Raw genomic sequence first — 15,677 nt, 5'->3', positions numbered from 1 at the left:
CGAGGGGAAGCTTTTTTTTTCTTTCGAATTTTAATATTTTCAATAATAAGACTTATAACATTTTGAGTAGTTTATATTAATATCTTTTAGACTGATCCATATACATTTTTGTACCGGATAATTTTTTTTTATTTATACATATAAAATATAATATTTGTAATTTATTAACATAATGGATAAATTATCAAATATTTTCATTATTACTTTATAAATTGCTCGATTTGTATTTAGTTCATATTATAAAAACTTATATGATATTTAAATTATAACAGTTAATACTAATATAATTTAGTTATTAGCAAAATATAGTATTTATATTTAATCGATTTTCTATAAACATGGTATCTTGGAGTGATTGCCATATTATATTTACTAAGGTAGACGAACTCAGTTTCAAATAAATAACAAGGAACATAATTCATTTTGATTCCGAACTTAGGAAAATAGTTAAACATTAATCAACTCAATAATTTCAAATACCTATAATGATAAATAATTTGAACCGTCGTCAATGATCAAACAATATAAATGTAAAATGAACTTATGCCAAAAATGTTGTGTTATATTAAGTAAAAATATTGCATTTAATAAGTTATTGTATCAATAATTTGAGTATGGGAATTTATATTTTAAATAGCCAGTAAAAAAATCGAAAGAAAAATATGAAAAACGCACACTAATTTATTAAAAATCATAAAGTGCCCATAATATATTAATAAAAAATAATTAATATAAGTCAGTGTACGTTATTTGAACGTGTAGGGCACTTAATTCGATAAAAAAGTTTTCAATAATTTTTCAAACAAGTGAATTTGGTTTTGATACGTTTTAAATAACGCATAATAAATTCAATCAATCAAAATACTAATTAATATTGTCATTGTACAATGCGAGTTTTATACAGACACGTTTATTTAGGAATATTATAAAATGGAACGAGTAATAATAATAATAAAAACACACAAAAATAATGACTGGCACAAAAATATGTCAATAAATAAACTATATAATATACATATCACGGAATATTTTATTTTGCTTTGGGGCAAGAAGTCTATTATACTTGGAAACGCTTAATATGTATTGTATGCGCTTGCTGCATGTAGAAGTATGCACATCTGAAGACACAGACCGTTTCACACACCAATACACACATACACCGGCATTTTATCAACGTTATTAAAAATAACAACTTCGAGATGGGTCGCAGTGCGATTGTGTGCGATTGGCCTGAGCCAGGGCTGATGACGTCTCGCGAATGACGGTGTAGTAAAGTTATAGATGTTGAGACAAACGAAAAGCGTGACAAATTATAGTTAAGCTCCTAGGGGAGGTGGACGAAGAAACAGAACAGTCATCCAGACAGATTGGCTGTTTAAAGATAAGCGCGTGGACTTAATGCCTGGTTAAAATATGAGGATTTCATTGACAAGAAAGAGTGAGTGTCATGTCCTCTCGTAGACAGTAATAGATCCACACACATAATCACACACATCTACTAGCATATGCGCACTATATGTGTGCCGAGAAAAATTAAACAGTTCCATGTGTGTCCACGAGACTGTCGTCGGATTCTGTGGACCTCGTGCTCACCGCGCTTGTTAGAATAGCTGCCGCCGCTCGTAATGGATACAAATGCGAAATGGGAAAATCGATACGAGAAACGCATCCTACAGTTTTTATTCCTGCTCAGGTTATATATTATAGTCGAATAATAATGATACTAATAATATCCCTGGCGTAAGTTATTATTCATAACGTTCGAAAATTGAAACACCGCGAATGAAAATTTATTCGTATCTCACGTACATTGCGGTTGTTCACATTATCTTAGCCACCAAACACATACATACATGCACACACATACGCATCATTGTGCGCGCACGTCATTTATATAATCCAAACGACTATTTAATTTAAATATAAAATAAGCTTATTGTTATTGTTTTTTTTTTTTTTTTTTATCTCGTTCCACCGCTAGATTGTGATACTATAATTATCCAAAAGTACAAAGATATTATATGTTGTGTTACTAAGAAACAATTATTTTCATATAAGTATCAGAGCACATATATTTTATTACACCGTTCTTTTCTGAGTTCACTTAGGTTTTGAAATTACACAACAAAGCCATTAGTGCTCATTACAGAATAATAAAAAACACACATTTATCTGCAACGTTTGATTGTCAAATCATTATATGATTGTAATAAACATTCAAGTATTTTATTGAAGAGGAAACAATAACCTAATTAAAAACAAAAAAAAAAGACTATGCAGAAAATAATTTGATTTTTTTTTCTGTGAGTATAATTATGAATTTGTACATATTTTTTTTCCTGGGAAATAAAAAAAAAATTTAAGTTATATTATTTTTATATGATAAATTTATAAAATAGTGTTGTAAATATTTATTGACAATACTTATAGATTTCTAGAAATGAAAATAAGAATGAAATGCATGACAAAAATGTATTATATTGTTCATATTTTTTTTTTAACAATTCTGAATTGTTTAAAGGAATTTAAGAGAATTTTTTTTAAAGACATACACATAACGTTTATACATTGCTGAAGAGAAATACCTACGAGCATAATATATACGTATATCTATTTTTCTTTGATGTAATTATAGAGTATGTATAAATTCCAGTGAGACAGTAAAGAAAAATATATTTACAAAAATTAAGTTATTTATAGAATTGAAATATTTCTTAGTTATAATGATTTAAAATCAGAAAAAAATTACCTAAATAAATGTAATATATTATTTATTTTAATTTTTATTATAATACATCGAACGGTAATAAATTGCTTATATAATATATTCTAATAATGGTAAAATGATTAAATTGTGTTCTTTAAAAAAGATTTTTTGTACATTACTATAGTTAAATGAATAGGCATTTTTAAATTATTTTTTATAACATTTAAAATAATTTTTCACTTTTTAGCTTATATATTAAATGTACAAAACTTTTAGTTAAAAGGAAACATAACTTTTAATAAAGCGCGACATCATTAAAACTAATACCCAAAACTAACTTTATTTATAAAAAATTATTTAAAGAGAATGTTGTACAATTAGTTTAGATATCTAAGTTCTGGATTGATATGTGTATACTGCATATAATTTAAGTGAATAAGTTAGAATACTATTAATAATTAATGTATACTAGGGCACTATATAAATATTTTACAGTTAACTAGCTGTCATTAACAATGTTTAATAGAATATATTTAATATAATTTATCACAGTACCTCATAAAAAATAAAATAAAGATTTTTTATGATCATAAATTAAAATATTTGTATTTTAAAACAAATTTAATAGCGTCCTAAGATTTTTTTATCGGGGAACTTAAATAAAGTTCTTAATTTCATGAAATGTTTGTCGTAAATAAATAAACTGTGGTTTGTTGATCAAAGATGATGCAGAATGTTTATATAATAAAAAATCGTTTTGTTTAATTAAAAGTTTTTAAGGAAATTTCAAGGTATATCATAAGATGATTAATGGTAAGTTAATTAGACTTGTTGGTAAATGTTGTGTACTTATATGAAGTCTGTGAGAAAATATTATAATACATTTGTTTTTATTTATAGTAAAAATGCATTTTAATTATTAGACACAGCCATTTTTTTTACCATTAAAAACCATAGTTTTTAGAATATTTAATAAAAATTATACTAGTCACATCAACTGTAGAAGTTTTCTAGCAAAAATAAATCAACAACAATTCCTCAAAAAAAATGATTGATAAACAATAATTTAGAATATTTCATTGTTATACAATATGTACATATATATATATATATTTAATGTTATTTAAATTTAAAAGAATAATCAGATAATCATGTAAAGCCCTTTAAATAATGTTTATTATCTTATATTATTTATTTTTATAATAACAGTTTGTTTAAAGATAAACTAAACAAATCCTAGTACACACATGATGAACAATGCGGTCTCTGCACGGTGCATAATTTTACAACGTCTGATCTTGATCCTTAAATTTTGGAAACGTCCGAATACACGGGAATTATTCGACGCACGTAAATAAAATTACTCAAGTGTACAGGTACTCCGGTTTAAGATGTAATGAATATGTGTATAAAGAATACCTACAGTCAACATCATCTTGTTACGTGGAACAAATAAATAGGTAGCTCGGATAAAACGCACTGTATAATCAACTGAATAAATAGAGAAAATAACTCTTGTGATCGAATTTTTAAATAATAATACGTAAACTGAGTCATCACAGTGACGTGATTATGCTAATGCGCTTACAATTATTCTGGTTTGTAGTACACACATATTTACCTTAAGGTAAAAATAATATTCTCTATAAAATGAATATAACTATTGAATGTTTCGTTGAAAATGTGTACCCTTGATGAAGAAATCCAGTTTATTCCCAAACTTGATCAATTTTTGAGTTAACATTTCCATAGTCATTCTACTGGTAATAATATTCTATGGGGTTTATACCATCGTAGTGGATAGATAGAGAAATCTATCCAGAGTGTGGTTACCGTCACAATAATACACGTCATAATATGAATATTTTATAATTTTAGTACCTGGGACCACGGTCGGCGATATCATTAAAAAGTTTATACAAGCGGCTCCGGGCCCGTGACCCATCAGAGAAACGTTCTCCGGATCACCGCCGAATAGAGCGATATTCTGCTGCACCCAATGGAGTACAGCTATTTGGTCCATGAGACCGTAGTTGGCCACACGAGCTCTTGTGTTAGGCGAACCGTTAGCGTTCAAAAATCCTGAAAAAATAACAAAAAACAATGATTATATTAACGTATTAACCATAGGTACCTACGCAATAGAACGCCGCTAATACATTTATTTTATTTCCGTAAAAAATTCTTATAAACTGAAGTAACCTGGTCAGTTGACTTTTCTAGGATAATATGAGAGTAAGTTGATTTAAAAATACTGGTTTTGTCTTTTAAAATACTTGCTAAACAGTAACTGAATATGAATACGGGTAACTGTTGTAGCAAACTAGGAAAGTAAACTAATTTTATGAATATAATCTAACTACCTGATATTATTATAATATAAACATGGAAAAATCCATCAATAACATAATTTATTAAAACATTAAATTAATTAATACAATTATTAATCTACAAAATATTTATAAGTTTGTAAACTATATAACTATTATACTAAAATTTTAAAAATAAAATTAGTTAAATTTATTATACATATAGTATTAAATTATTATAATTCATAATTTTTGCAATTCATTGGTATTCGCGTCACACAATAGGATGATGAAATTACTCTGTTTTAGTTTTTTCGCAAACGAACGTTGTTTTAGAATAATCTTACGGAAATATAAGTAATCAATGGTGTGTAATAACGATGACGTGTGTAACGTGGGATTAATGTTATACGAATAATCATTTAAAACTTAATATTAACTACGGTCATACTCGTAAACCATAAACTATATTCTGATCGATAACGATGCTTTAATTTAGTCAAAATGTTTTTTCTTGCATTAAGAAATTTTTACTTTATAACACTAATGGTGATTAAAAACAAAAAATCAACCACCATCTCATAAAATAGGTTATTATGAATATAAAAATCATATTTATAATTAAATATTGAATTGTTATTTCTTAAAATGAAAATTTGGGGAAATAATATTTAATATTATTTTTATGACTTGCAACTTGGGAAAGCAATAACTAGAAAAATATTAAAAATTAAATTTTATTAAAAAAACGTTCATTAAATTATTATGCATATAATTTAGTTAAAGTAAAACACAGAAAAAACGACATTTAGTGCCTAATAATTGAATTATAAAATTTCGTATCTAGTGAACGTTTACAAAAACCGTTTATTTATTTGTAAAAATGCAGTAGACAATGATTTCTACCGTTAAAAGTAGTGTGTACGCATAGTTTTTACGTTCACGTTTAATGCTTCTACTGATTTTCTTCTAAGTAATATAACAGTAAAGTTGTTGTTATTGTAATATCTACTGATATATAGAATAAGTTCGTTGCTATGAAGTAATTTATTACATAATACTTAAGCTATTATTAATGATTTATAAATGTATTTACTTATTTTTTTTTATTCATTGATAATTTTCTTATTGTAGTTAATGGATTTTCCACTAGAAAGATACATTATAGTTATGATAATACAATTCATAATTGTTTATTAGTATATTTAATATTTGAGTAATGCAAGAGTGAAAATCAGTAACTTTTTTCTATTTAAAATATTCAATTTATTTTAGAAAAATTTAAATAACTATTTATAACTATAAATAAAAATATTAATAATTATTGCAGAGTTCTTATTTATCTACAATACCTATGTATTCAGACATTATTTGGTTAAATATATTCATATTATTATTATATTCTAATGTAAATTATACCTAAAAAAAAGTGGGAAATGGAACAACTCAAAAAAAAATTTTCCCCTTAAAGCCTATAATATATCAGTCTATTTATTATATTCTCAAGCTTAATAATAGCCTGATAATATGATTAATTAATTAAATATAACTTAATTATTTATAAAATAAAATAATCTTTTTTTTTGTATTGAATGAAAAATGGTCGATAGTCTGCATCGATTTTGCCTATTCAAGTCGCCGTGTTACCACATTCGAATTTATAATAATAATATTATAACATAAAAACTAAAATATAATACATTTTTTTATCCCAATTAGATATATAAAACATTAAGCATAGACCAAACAAAAGGTATCTTATCAAAATTATATAATTAAACTTTGGAAATGATATGAGTTATAATATTTTGATTTACTTATAATATTTTATAATCTATAAGAATGTTTCATTAGATACCATTTATAGTAGACTAATACCAATTATATTGTTCAATAATAAATAAGCAATTGTAGAGTTAGATAATTTAACTTATGCAATTTTGATTTAAATATTAGATATTTTAGTAACATAAACTATTCTATAAAAGTTAACATTAAATACTACGATATTTTAATAAAATTGATTATTATTATTATGATGTTAATCATCATCAATTTATGAATTATAGTAAAGTAACTATCTTATATTTAAAACAAACTTGAGAAACTAATATAAATAATAATATGTATATAGAATCAATTATACATAAAAATAAAATTTTATTTGTGTTTAAACATGCAGCTATTATTATAACAAAATATATGAATATCTATTATTTGTATTCTTAAAATAAATAATATATTTAACTTGTTTTTGAGTAGAAGGATTTCATTTTTTTGACATGTATTAATAAAAGTAAAACTTGGCTTATTTTACGTTTACAATGTTTATAAATTTAATTAGTGTTATTATTGATATTTTATAAAACAGAATGACAAGAACGGCTTTCAATGGGATTCTTCTGTTAAATTCCAGAAAATGTTATACTACATTAATCCATTTACAAAAAAGTTTTAATGAGATGTACTGAAGAGAAAAGTAATTAAAGCAAAAAATATATATGTTTAAATTTTTTAACTTCTAGTTAAATCTTTCAAATTTAATATCAAAGCGCGAGGATTTAAGCTAGGTATTTTTGTCTTTCACAAATCAAATCAAAATTCTGAGTATATTTATATTTTTCATAAATTATCTTATTATTATTTTTATTATTTTTATTGTGGCGACATTGTTGAATTAACTTATGTTAGAATAATATTCAAATTTTCATACAAGCGTTTGCTATAAAAAAAGCAATTATTTTTCTATTGTTATTTAAATTGTTATTTTATATAATGAGTAAAAAAAACGGTTTACTTTAAATTGCAAGAAAATAGGGTTTTTTTTTGTAAACACTTTTTGGTCACTTTATATCTTTAAATCTGTCAAGAAAACCTCTTTAGTTTGAATATTGAACTCAGATTGAACTTTAAAAAGGGCATTTATGCAATTTCTAGAAGTTTTCGTGAAATGTAAAAAGCATAAAAAATATTTTCAAAAAAAAAAAAATGTATAGGCATGTGTAATGGTTTTAATAAAAAAATATTGACAATTTTTCTAATTAATAAATATTTTTAACTTAAATATTATCTCTGAAACATCTTGTATCGCCTATTAAACAGTAAACACACAGACTTGGCTGTTTTAAAGACTTTTTTATATTAGTGTATAGATTTAGAAAAACAAACCACTTGGTTAATATTAGTTAGGTAAACAATTTGTCGTTTACTGGCACAAATTAAATATAAATGTAAGTCTATTATTCAATAGCCAATTATAGTGGAATTTTTAGAATACATATTTTAGTAAATATCTTATCAGCATTAATATTTAAAGGTCATTCAACATATTGGCAACTGACACAAATATTTGAGTACTATTACATGCGTTCATGTATTAGGAAATACAATCTTCATTATACTCTATATATATATATATATATATATAGAAACTAATACAATTTCCAAAGAACAGGGAGGGGTGATGAATGGACACAACTTTATAAATATTAACAGTAAGTAACGAATACGTACAAGAAAGCGCATTGTATAAATTCATACAACTCTTTAGGTTTTTCATACGAAATATTCAAGTCTTAAAAGAAAATATATACTTAATAATAAAACTTATAATGCTTTATGTTGACTTTGACTAGAGAATTTTTATCTTATGTTTAAATAAAAATAATGATTTGCACATTTTATTAATATACGAAAACTAATATTGTTGCATAAACGAAAGTCAGTACTGATGTAAATTGAAATACTTTTAAAGGATCTTTTCGATAAAACAAGATAATATTCAATATGAAAACGATAAACAAGTGGATACTGTTCTGCTGTACATCAGGTATCGAATGGATAACTATTATAGTTATGTTAAATTTGGAATCCAAAATGGAATCCAACGCTTAAATGATGTATTACATCTTATAGTGACATTGCATATTTTTAATAACTGAAAAACGATGTAAAGTAATGGCCATACATTTCAATTTATTAAATTATTTATGTTTTACGAATTCCTTTTGAATCGTTGAACTTTCATAACTATTTTAAACAACTCAGTGGAACGACATTATAATTTATATTAAAGTCCAATAACTAAAATTATCCATTACCTTTAGCTTATTTCGCAAAATAACATTTATTGGAATGTTTATAATTAACCTTGTAGAACCCTATTTTTTTATTTTTCTTATTTTTTGTTTGAATTTAATTTATATTCAAATAAAAAATAAATACAATTTCATAAGAAATAATGTATCTAATAAAATTGTAATTAATAAAAATAATACACAATGGTTTTTATAATAATGTTATAGAATTCTTACCAGTTCATGGTGAATAAAGCTATAAGTCATAACGCAAAACTTCGACACAGTTTTACGCTTAATGTCAGTAAATTTGTGAGTTAAGAACTCTGTTGGACATATAGGGTCAATATACCTAGTGTAGGTTCTTATATTGTTTGGAGATTTAAAATCCTTCGTAGACAAGTCTCGTTCGCTTTGGCACATTTTAGACGTGTTCTTAGTCAAGTTTAGGTACGTGAGTATTTTCACCAATTGTGCAATGTTTTTTGTGGCTTTTAGAGCTCACACGAATTACGCTGTGCTAAGAGATTTTTGATGTTTTTATACTAGTTTTCCGTAAAAACTAAATCTAATACCACGTTTCAATAATTTAATTGATATAAAATTAAGACTGATTGAAGATTGGTCAATACCACTTAAATATTTGAAACTGGGGGTTTGATTATACGAAATAATATTTATCTACAATAAGTACGTAATAATATTTTAATTTGTATGTGTATAATATATATATATATATATATAAATATATTATGTCATTATGAATTCGAAACATATTAAATACAACTAAACGATAGAAATCACAAACGATAATAAACGATTGAAACCAACAATCAACAATATTTTTTATTACTATTTTTGTAATTGATATTATATTGTACATTATATAAATTATGGTAAATGCAACAAGATAAATTTACAGTTGAATAATAATTACAGTGAATTCTATTGTTGTAAAGTCAAAGGTTTTATCCGGTAACCGCAGTCGTTACAAACTTTTGTCATATAAAACATTGATATAACCACTATTAAACAGGCGTATTGTTGCTCGGGAAGCGTAGTACACTATAAGCGTACAGCGTAAACGGAAGTTTGTCATCTTCAAAAGGAATAAATACAACGCAATATAATATGGGCCATATATAAACGGAAGAGAAACAAAAATAAATATAAACGAAGGAAAAATAATTTAAATTAAACGCATAGAAGCCGAACAGTACTATAGAAATCACACGATGGAACAAAAGTTGTGAAGATGGTGAGTAATAGTTAATAGAATGAGCAAATATTATGAGACCGAGTAAGTAGTAAATGGATTGACAAACTTAAAAGCTGTTAAAACGAATAATTTTCAAGTATTTGTTTGAACAGTTTGACTTGCAAATAATAATAATAAGTATATCATGAATCGTGTTTTTGATATTAAAACACTTCAGTATGATTTACACAAGAGCGAGATTAACGTTTTTATTAAATATAATTGAATGAATAATTTATATAGGAAAACATCATTTTGATATGTATAGTAAAAAGTGTATGAGTGGCTTTCACATAAATGACAATTATAGAGAGTTCAGCAAATTACAATATACCAATATAATCAAAAGCTTTTTTTTATATAATATTCAGTGTACTACAGAAATATTTTTAATAGCACGATAAAAATCATACCATTTTATAATATATATATATATATATATATATATTTATTTTTGTGTGAATTTAATATACATAATACATTTATCTTACAGTATTAATTTATTTTACAAGATAGCATTGTTAAATATTAAATTGTAAAAAAGGCACTATCTAGGTTGTTATCTAGGTATACATCGACTATGAACTAAAATTTAAAAGTTATACTTTAAACAAAGAATACTAATTTCTATAAGTAGTAAAATAATTTACGTTATTTAAAATACTTTTAAAAATATCAAAGACGGTATAACGATGAAGTGATATTTCTAGTTCCAAGTTTTGAAGTCAATTAAAATCATTGACGACCATGTATGATATACAATATACATATTATATACCCACACGTTCTATAGTGTATTGTTATTTGTGGTAAATCTAATGGGTGTTTTAATATATTGAATGTTATATTATGTGCTATATGTATATAAATACACAGATGAGCTGCATAAGAAAACAAATGTCTTACTTTGGCTACAATTTTATTTTTTTATACGTAAACTTGCATAATAAAATATGAATTTGACCTTTAACTTTTCTCACCTCAATTTAAAATATTTTTATACGTTTTGGTTCTTTTTATAAATTTATGGTAATTTTTGACAACCTAAAAACTTTAACATCGCCATAATAATATTATTAAACATAATAATAGAGCACATCGTGGGTTAAAACCGTAGGGATATGTATTACTAGTGATGTAAAAAAAAAAAAAAATAGTGCATATTGTATATAACCATGTAATATTATTTATTTCAAAATTCCTCGAATCCTTTTAAGGTAATACATTAAGTTTTATAAATTTATGTGATGTTTCATAGCAATGGTTATTTTCAATTCTCAAAGATTTGTTTATTATAATAATTGCACAGTTAAGTAAAATATAAATAATTATTATTATTATTTATTGAAAGTTTACTTTGAAAACTTGTTTGCACTATTTAAACAAGTCATACAAAATCAAATCGTCGAATAAACTTTTTGAAACTGTATGTTATAGAAAAATTATAAATTTATAGAATAAATAAGCTGTTTAGTATTATAAAAAATAAAATAAGGAATTTAATTTAAATAAAACGATTAGGTTACTCATCGGTCAGTATAAATCAATCATTAATTATTAAAATTATTGATTTCATTTTTATACGGGAAAAACTTTAGAAGAAATAATAGTTCTAAAAGTTTTAATGATAAAATTGTTCCAATACTAAATTATAAAGTTTAACTAGTAGGTATTCTTAGTTCAACAAACACTTGTTAATTTAAAACATTTAATGTTAAAATTTTGAATCAACTTATTAAACTCCTTTATATTATTTTTCATAAGAACTAATAATTTTTTCTATTTTACTAATTTAATTCGTATCTTATATATATCTTTCAAGTCACTCGAAAATATACACTAGGTGTTTTCAAAAAAAAGTTTGGTGTAAAGACCTAAGAAATATAACTTAACAAATTATAAAACTAAAGAATATAAACAATGATGTAGCCTTAAAATTTCGGTTCAAAAGATAATAAGGCCACTTTTATTCTACGAATGTCATATTTGCTTATAAAATTATTAGATTACAAGATTGTAAATTGTAAAGTTTTAACAAACCAACTTTTTTTTTTTTATAATATCAGTGTATGTATTCTGAAATTTTCATACTTAAATTGTATTATTATATAATATGTGTTATGTATACAATTAATAGAATTGAGTAGCTAAGTAATTTATACTGATATTTATATATACAATTAAAAAAAAAAAACATAAAAATAACAATATTTCAAAATATGTAAATTATAAATAAAAATATAAGAATATAAAATTTTAAATTTTAAAGCATACATTTTAGTTCTAAAAATGGTAGTAAAAAATTGACTGAAATTGTGTGTGTGTTAAATTTTAATTTTAATTATTAAATATTTACAAATAAACGTCATGGCAATAAATCTACATGAATAATGAATACAATGTAACATGTTTTATTTTTTCTTCTTTTCTTCTTTTTATTGTTTTTATTCTGTGTCATTATTGATAGATGTTAAATCTAAACCAAAATTGGTTGAAGACAAGTTGATTTGTGTTTGATAAAATGTCAAAAGAAAGATAAGAGAAAAATCTCATAAACACTTCAAGGGTCTTTTTTTCTGTTCATGAATCGAAACTGTCATTGTGTATTAACAATACTTCAGGTTTATAGTCATCGATATTTTGATTTTAGTTTGATTCACTAAATATTATATTAAACATACGACGCGATATTATGTAACATCAAGGCAATATATTTCGCAATGTATTAATGATAAATGAAATTTTTTTAGACATTTTATATTAAATTGTTTTTATGTATTGTTGATTATATTGCTGTTTATGTTATTCAAAATAATAAAAAAATATATACTATATTAAAGGTATATTTATATGTTTTAACACTATATAATTCATATAATTTATATTATTATAATAAAACTAAATGGTAGGTAGGTGAAATGCTTAATAAAGTATTCCTTAACTTAACAAGTTTATTTAGTTGATAAAATTGCACTATTAATCATTACATTTTTTTTCAATGTATATAATATTAAACTGGTGTATAATAGTCTTTTATATATTATTTGAAAGTTGCGCTTTTAGTTTGTTTTTCATTTAATGTATTGACTTGTATCTGATGTGAACTGTTCGGTAATAATATAATGATTTTTTTATAAAAGAAGGAAAAAGAATAAAAAGTATAAACGTCAATCTATGAAAAATTAAACTGCAGTCAATCCAAAATGTTTAGTGAATTAAAGATTTAAATGGCGTTACTTAGACAATACATCTTATATGATGTATACTATTTAAGAGATCTTATTTAAATACAATTTATGCATAAAATTAATAATACCTATACCTATATTATATACGTCAAATTTATTATTCGTTTTAAACTATGTTTCTCATTGGTATGCTTAATTGTATAAAAGTTTTATATTATATAAAGACTATTTTATTATTTTAAAAACGGCTATAGTTGTTATTTCTAAAGTTAGTTTTCACACTGTACATGTTTACCCATATTATGCAAATTTTAAACTGAATTAATTATAACTAGAAAAAAGTATATAGGAATATTTTTTCAACTTGTGAATTTGTTTAACATGGTAAAATTAAACAAAGCGTTTTCATTGTAGCTGATATTTACAGTCATTTTAAAATTAAAACCACTCGAAATATAAAAGGTAAAAATGGCCAATATGGTTCTATAAAACAATTAAGAGAAAATTAACCTACCGAAAATGTTTTATGTATTCTTGTGTTTTTTATTTTTATTTTTACTTCCACATAGTGTATCGAAACTTTAAAAAAAGTGTCAATACTGTGAATATATAATATAATTATATTATGTTAATATAGTTTTTAATCCAACAAATTCAAAATGTGTGTTTAAAATTTTAAATGTATACTTATAAGCCGAATAAAAATTTCAACATTAGAATGTTTTCGTAATATATTTTAGTATGTTATATTCTCAATTGTATCTTGTTTTAATTTTACGTAATTTTACTTGTATTTTAAGCTATCAACCATACTTAGTGCTACGACTTCAAATCACATATTAATGTTTTGCTACGAATTCACTACATTTTGATATACTGTTTTTAGTTTCCTATCTTCTAATTTAATACAGTATATTCCGAAAATATAGCAAATTTGTGATAAAATATCGATACCCGGTTTGAAGTTGTTGCACTTAGTGCCGATATCAACTTGAAGGATATTAATTTTACTTGTACATACACAATATCTAAAATAGGAAAAAAAAATTCGGAGGTTCTGTTAATGAATGGTTTCTTCTTCACGTGATTCATGTTTGTATATACTTTTTCTTCTATGTTATCATTATTACTTATTGTTTTATTTTGTAAACAGATTGAATATTTAAAAAAAAACATGCATATATATGTAAAAGTTAAACGTAATATTTTATTTACATAAGTATACGTATATCAATATATATCAGTATTATGGAAGAACATTTAAAAAAAAAATTATAAAAGTTTTAAGATTAATAAATTTAATATCATTTAAGCAAAATATGATCGAATCAATCAGCAAGTAAGCTGAACTTACCAGTAGATTCAATATGGATAAATTTGTTTGTCATCAAATAAATAAAAAGATGAATATATTATTGAGTAATCATATCATTATGTTCAGTCATAATAATACATTGTAAATAGTTATCCACTCGAACGCTAAATGTTCAATTTTATAACTTAAAAACAATTGCACTTTATGTAATTTTTTAAACCATTCACAATCAAAACTTAAAAATCCCTTTACTATACTTATAAAGTAAAATTAATGGAAATACTAAACGTACCTAATAACAATTTTTTTATTTATATTTAAAAACAGGACATATGAAACATTTCAGATATGTTTAAATTATTAAATTGTCAGATGAATTAAACACATATATTAGAATATATATTATACTAAACAATTTAGAGCATTCCAAAAAACGATACATATTAAGCTAATCAATATAATTACAATAAGCCATTGTGTAAGTTTTTTTCTCAAAGGACTCAAAACAAATATTTACTAAAAAATATTAATTTTGTTTTGTTTAATGAATAGTAATAACCTGAGTTATAATTATAACGTATGTTTAAATTTTTGCTTTACTGAAATATAATTTAGAGCCATAGTACAATATAACATTTAAGAATACATTTTACTTTTTTATTATTTATTCATAGATAATTAAATAATATTGTGTTAATTAATAACATCCGTGTCAAATAATTGCTTAATTCATATATTTTGGAATAAATAATCTTTTATATATATAGGTACATCATAAACTTTACATTACAATAGTATACTATTTTTTGTATATATCTTTGATG

At 23.7% G+C, this 15,677-nt stretch overlaps 1 protein-coding gene across 2 annotated transcripts in view; it reads right to left on the bottom strand.

Annotated features, from left to right (window-relative positions):
• Nucleotides 1-15,677, bottom strand: part of LOC113554118 (neuroligin-1-like) — a 274,533-nt gene that overhangs the window by 37,213 nt on the left and 221,643 nt on the right. For both annotated transcript variants that reach the window (XM_026957831.1, XM_026957824.1), the window contains one exon: nucleotides 4,589-4,789. In XM_026957831.1, coding sequence (XP_026813632.1) covers nucleotides 4,589-4,789 — 201 coding nt within the window. The remainder of the gene's footprint in view (nucleotides 1-4,588; nucleotides 4,790-15,677) is intronic.

This window comes from Rhopalosiphum maidis, chromosome 1 (genome assembly GCF_003676215.2).
Source record: "Rhopalosiphum maidis isolate BTI-1 chromosome 1, ASM367621v3, whole genome shotgun sequence".
Classification (NCBI taxonomy): Eukaryota; Metazoa; Arthropoda; class Insecta; order Hemiptera; family Aphididae; genus Rhopalosiphum; species Rhopalosiphum maidis.
Note: the sequence above shows the minus strand (reverse complement) of the source record. Positions and strands in the feature narration are given on the sequence as shown.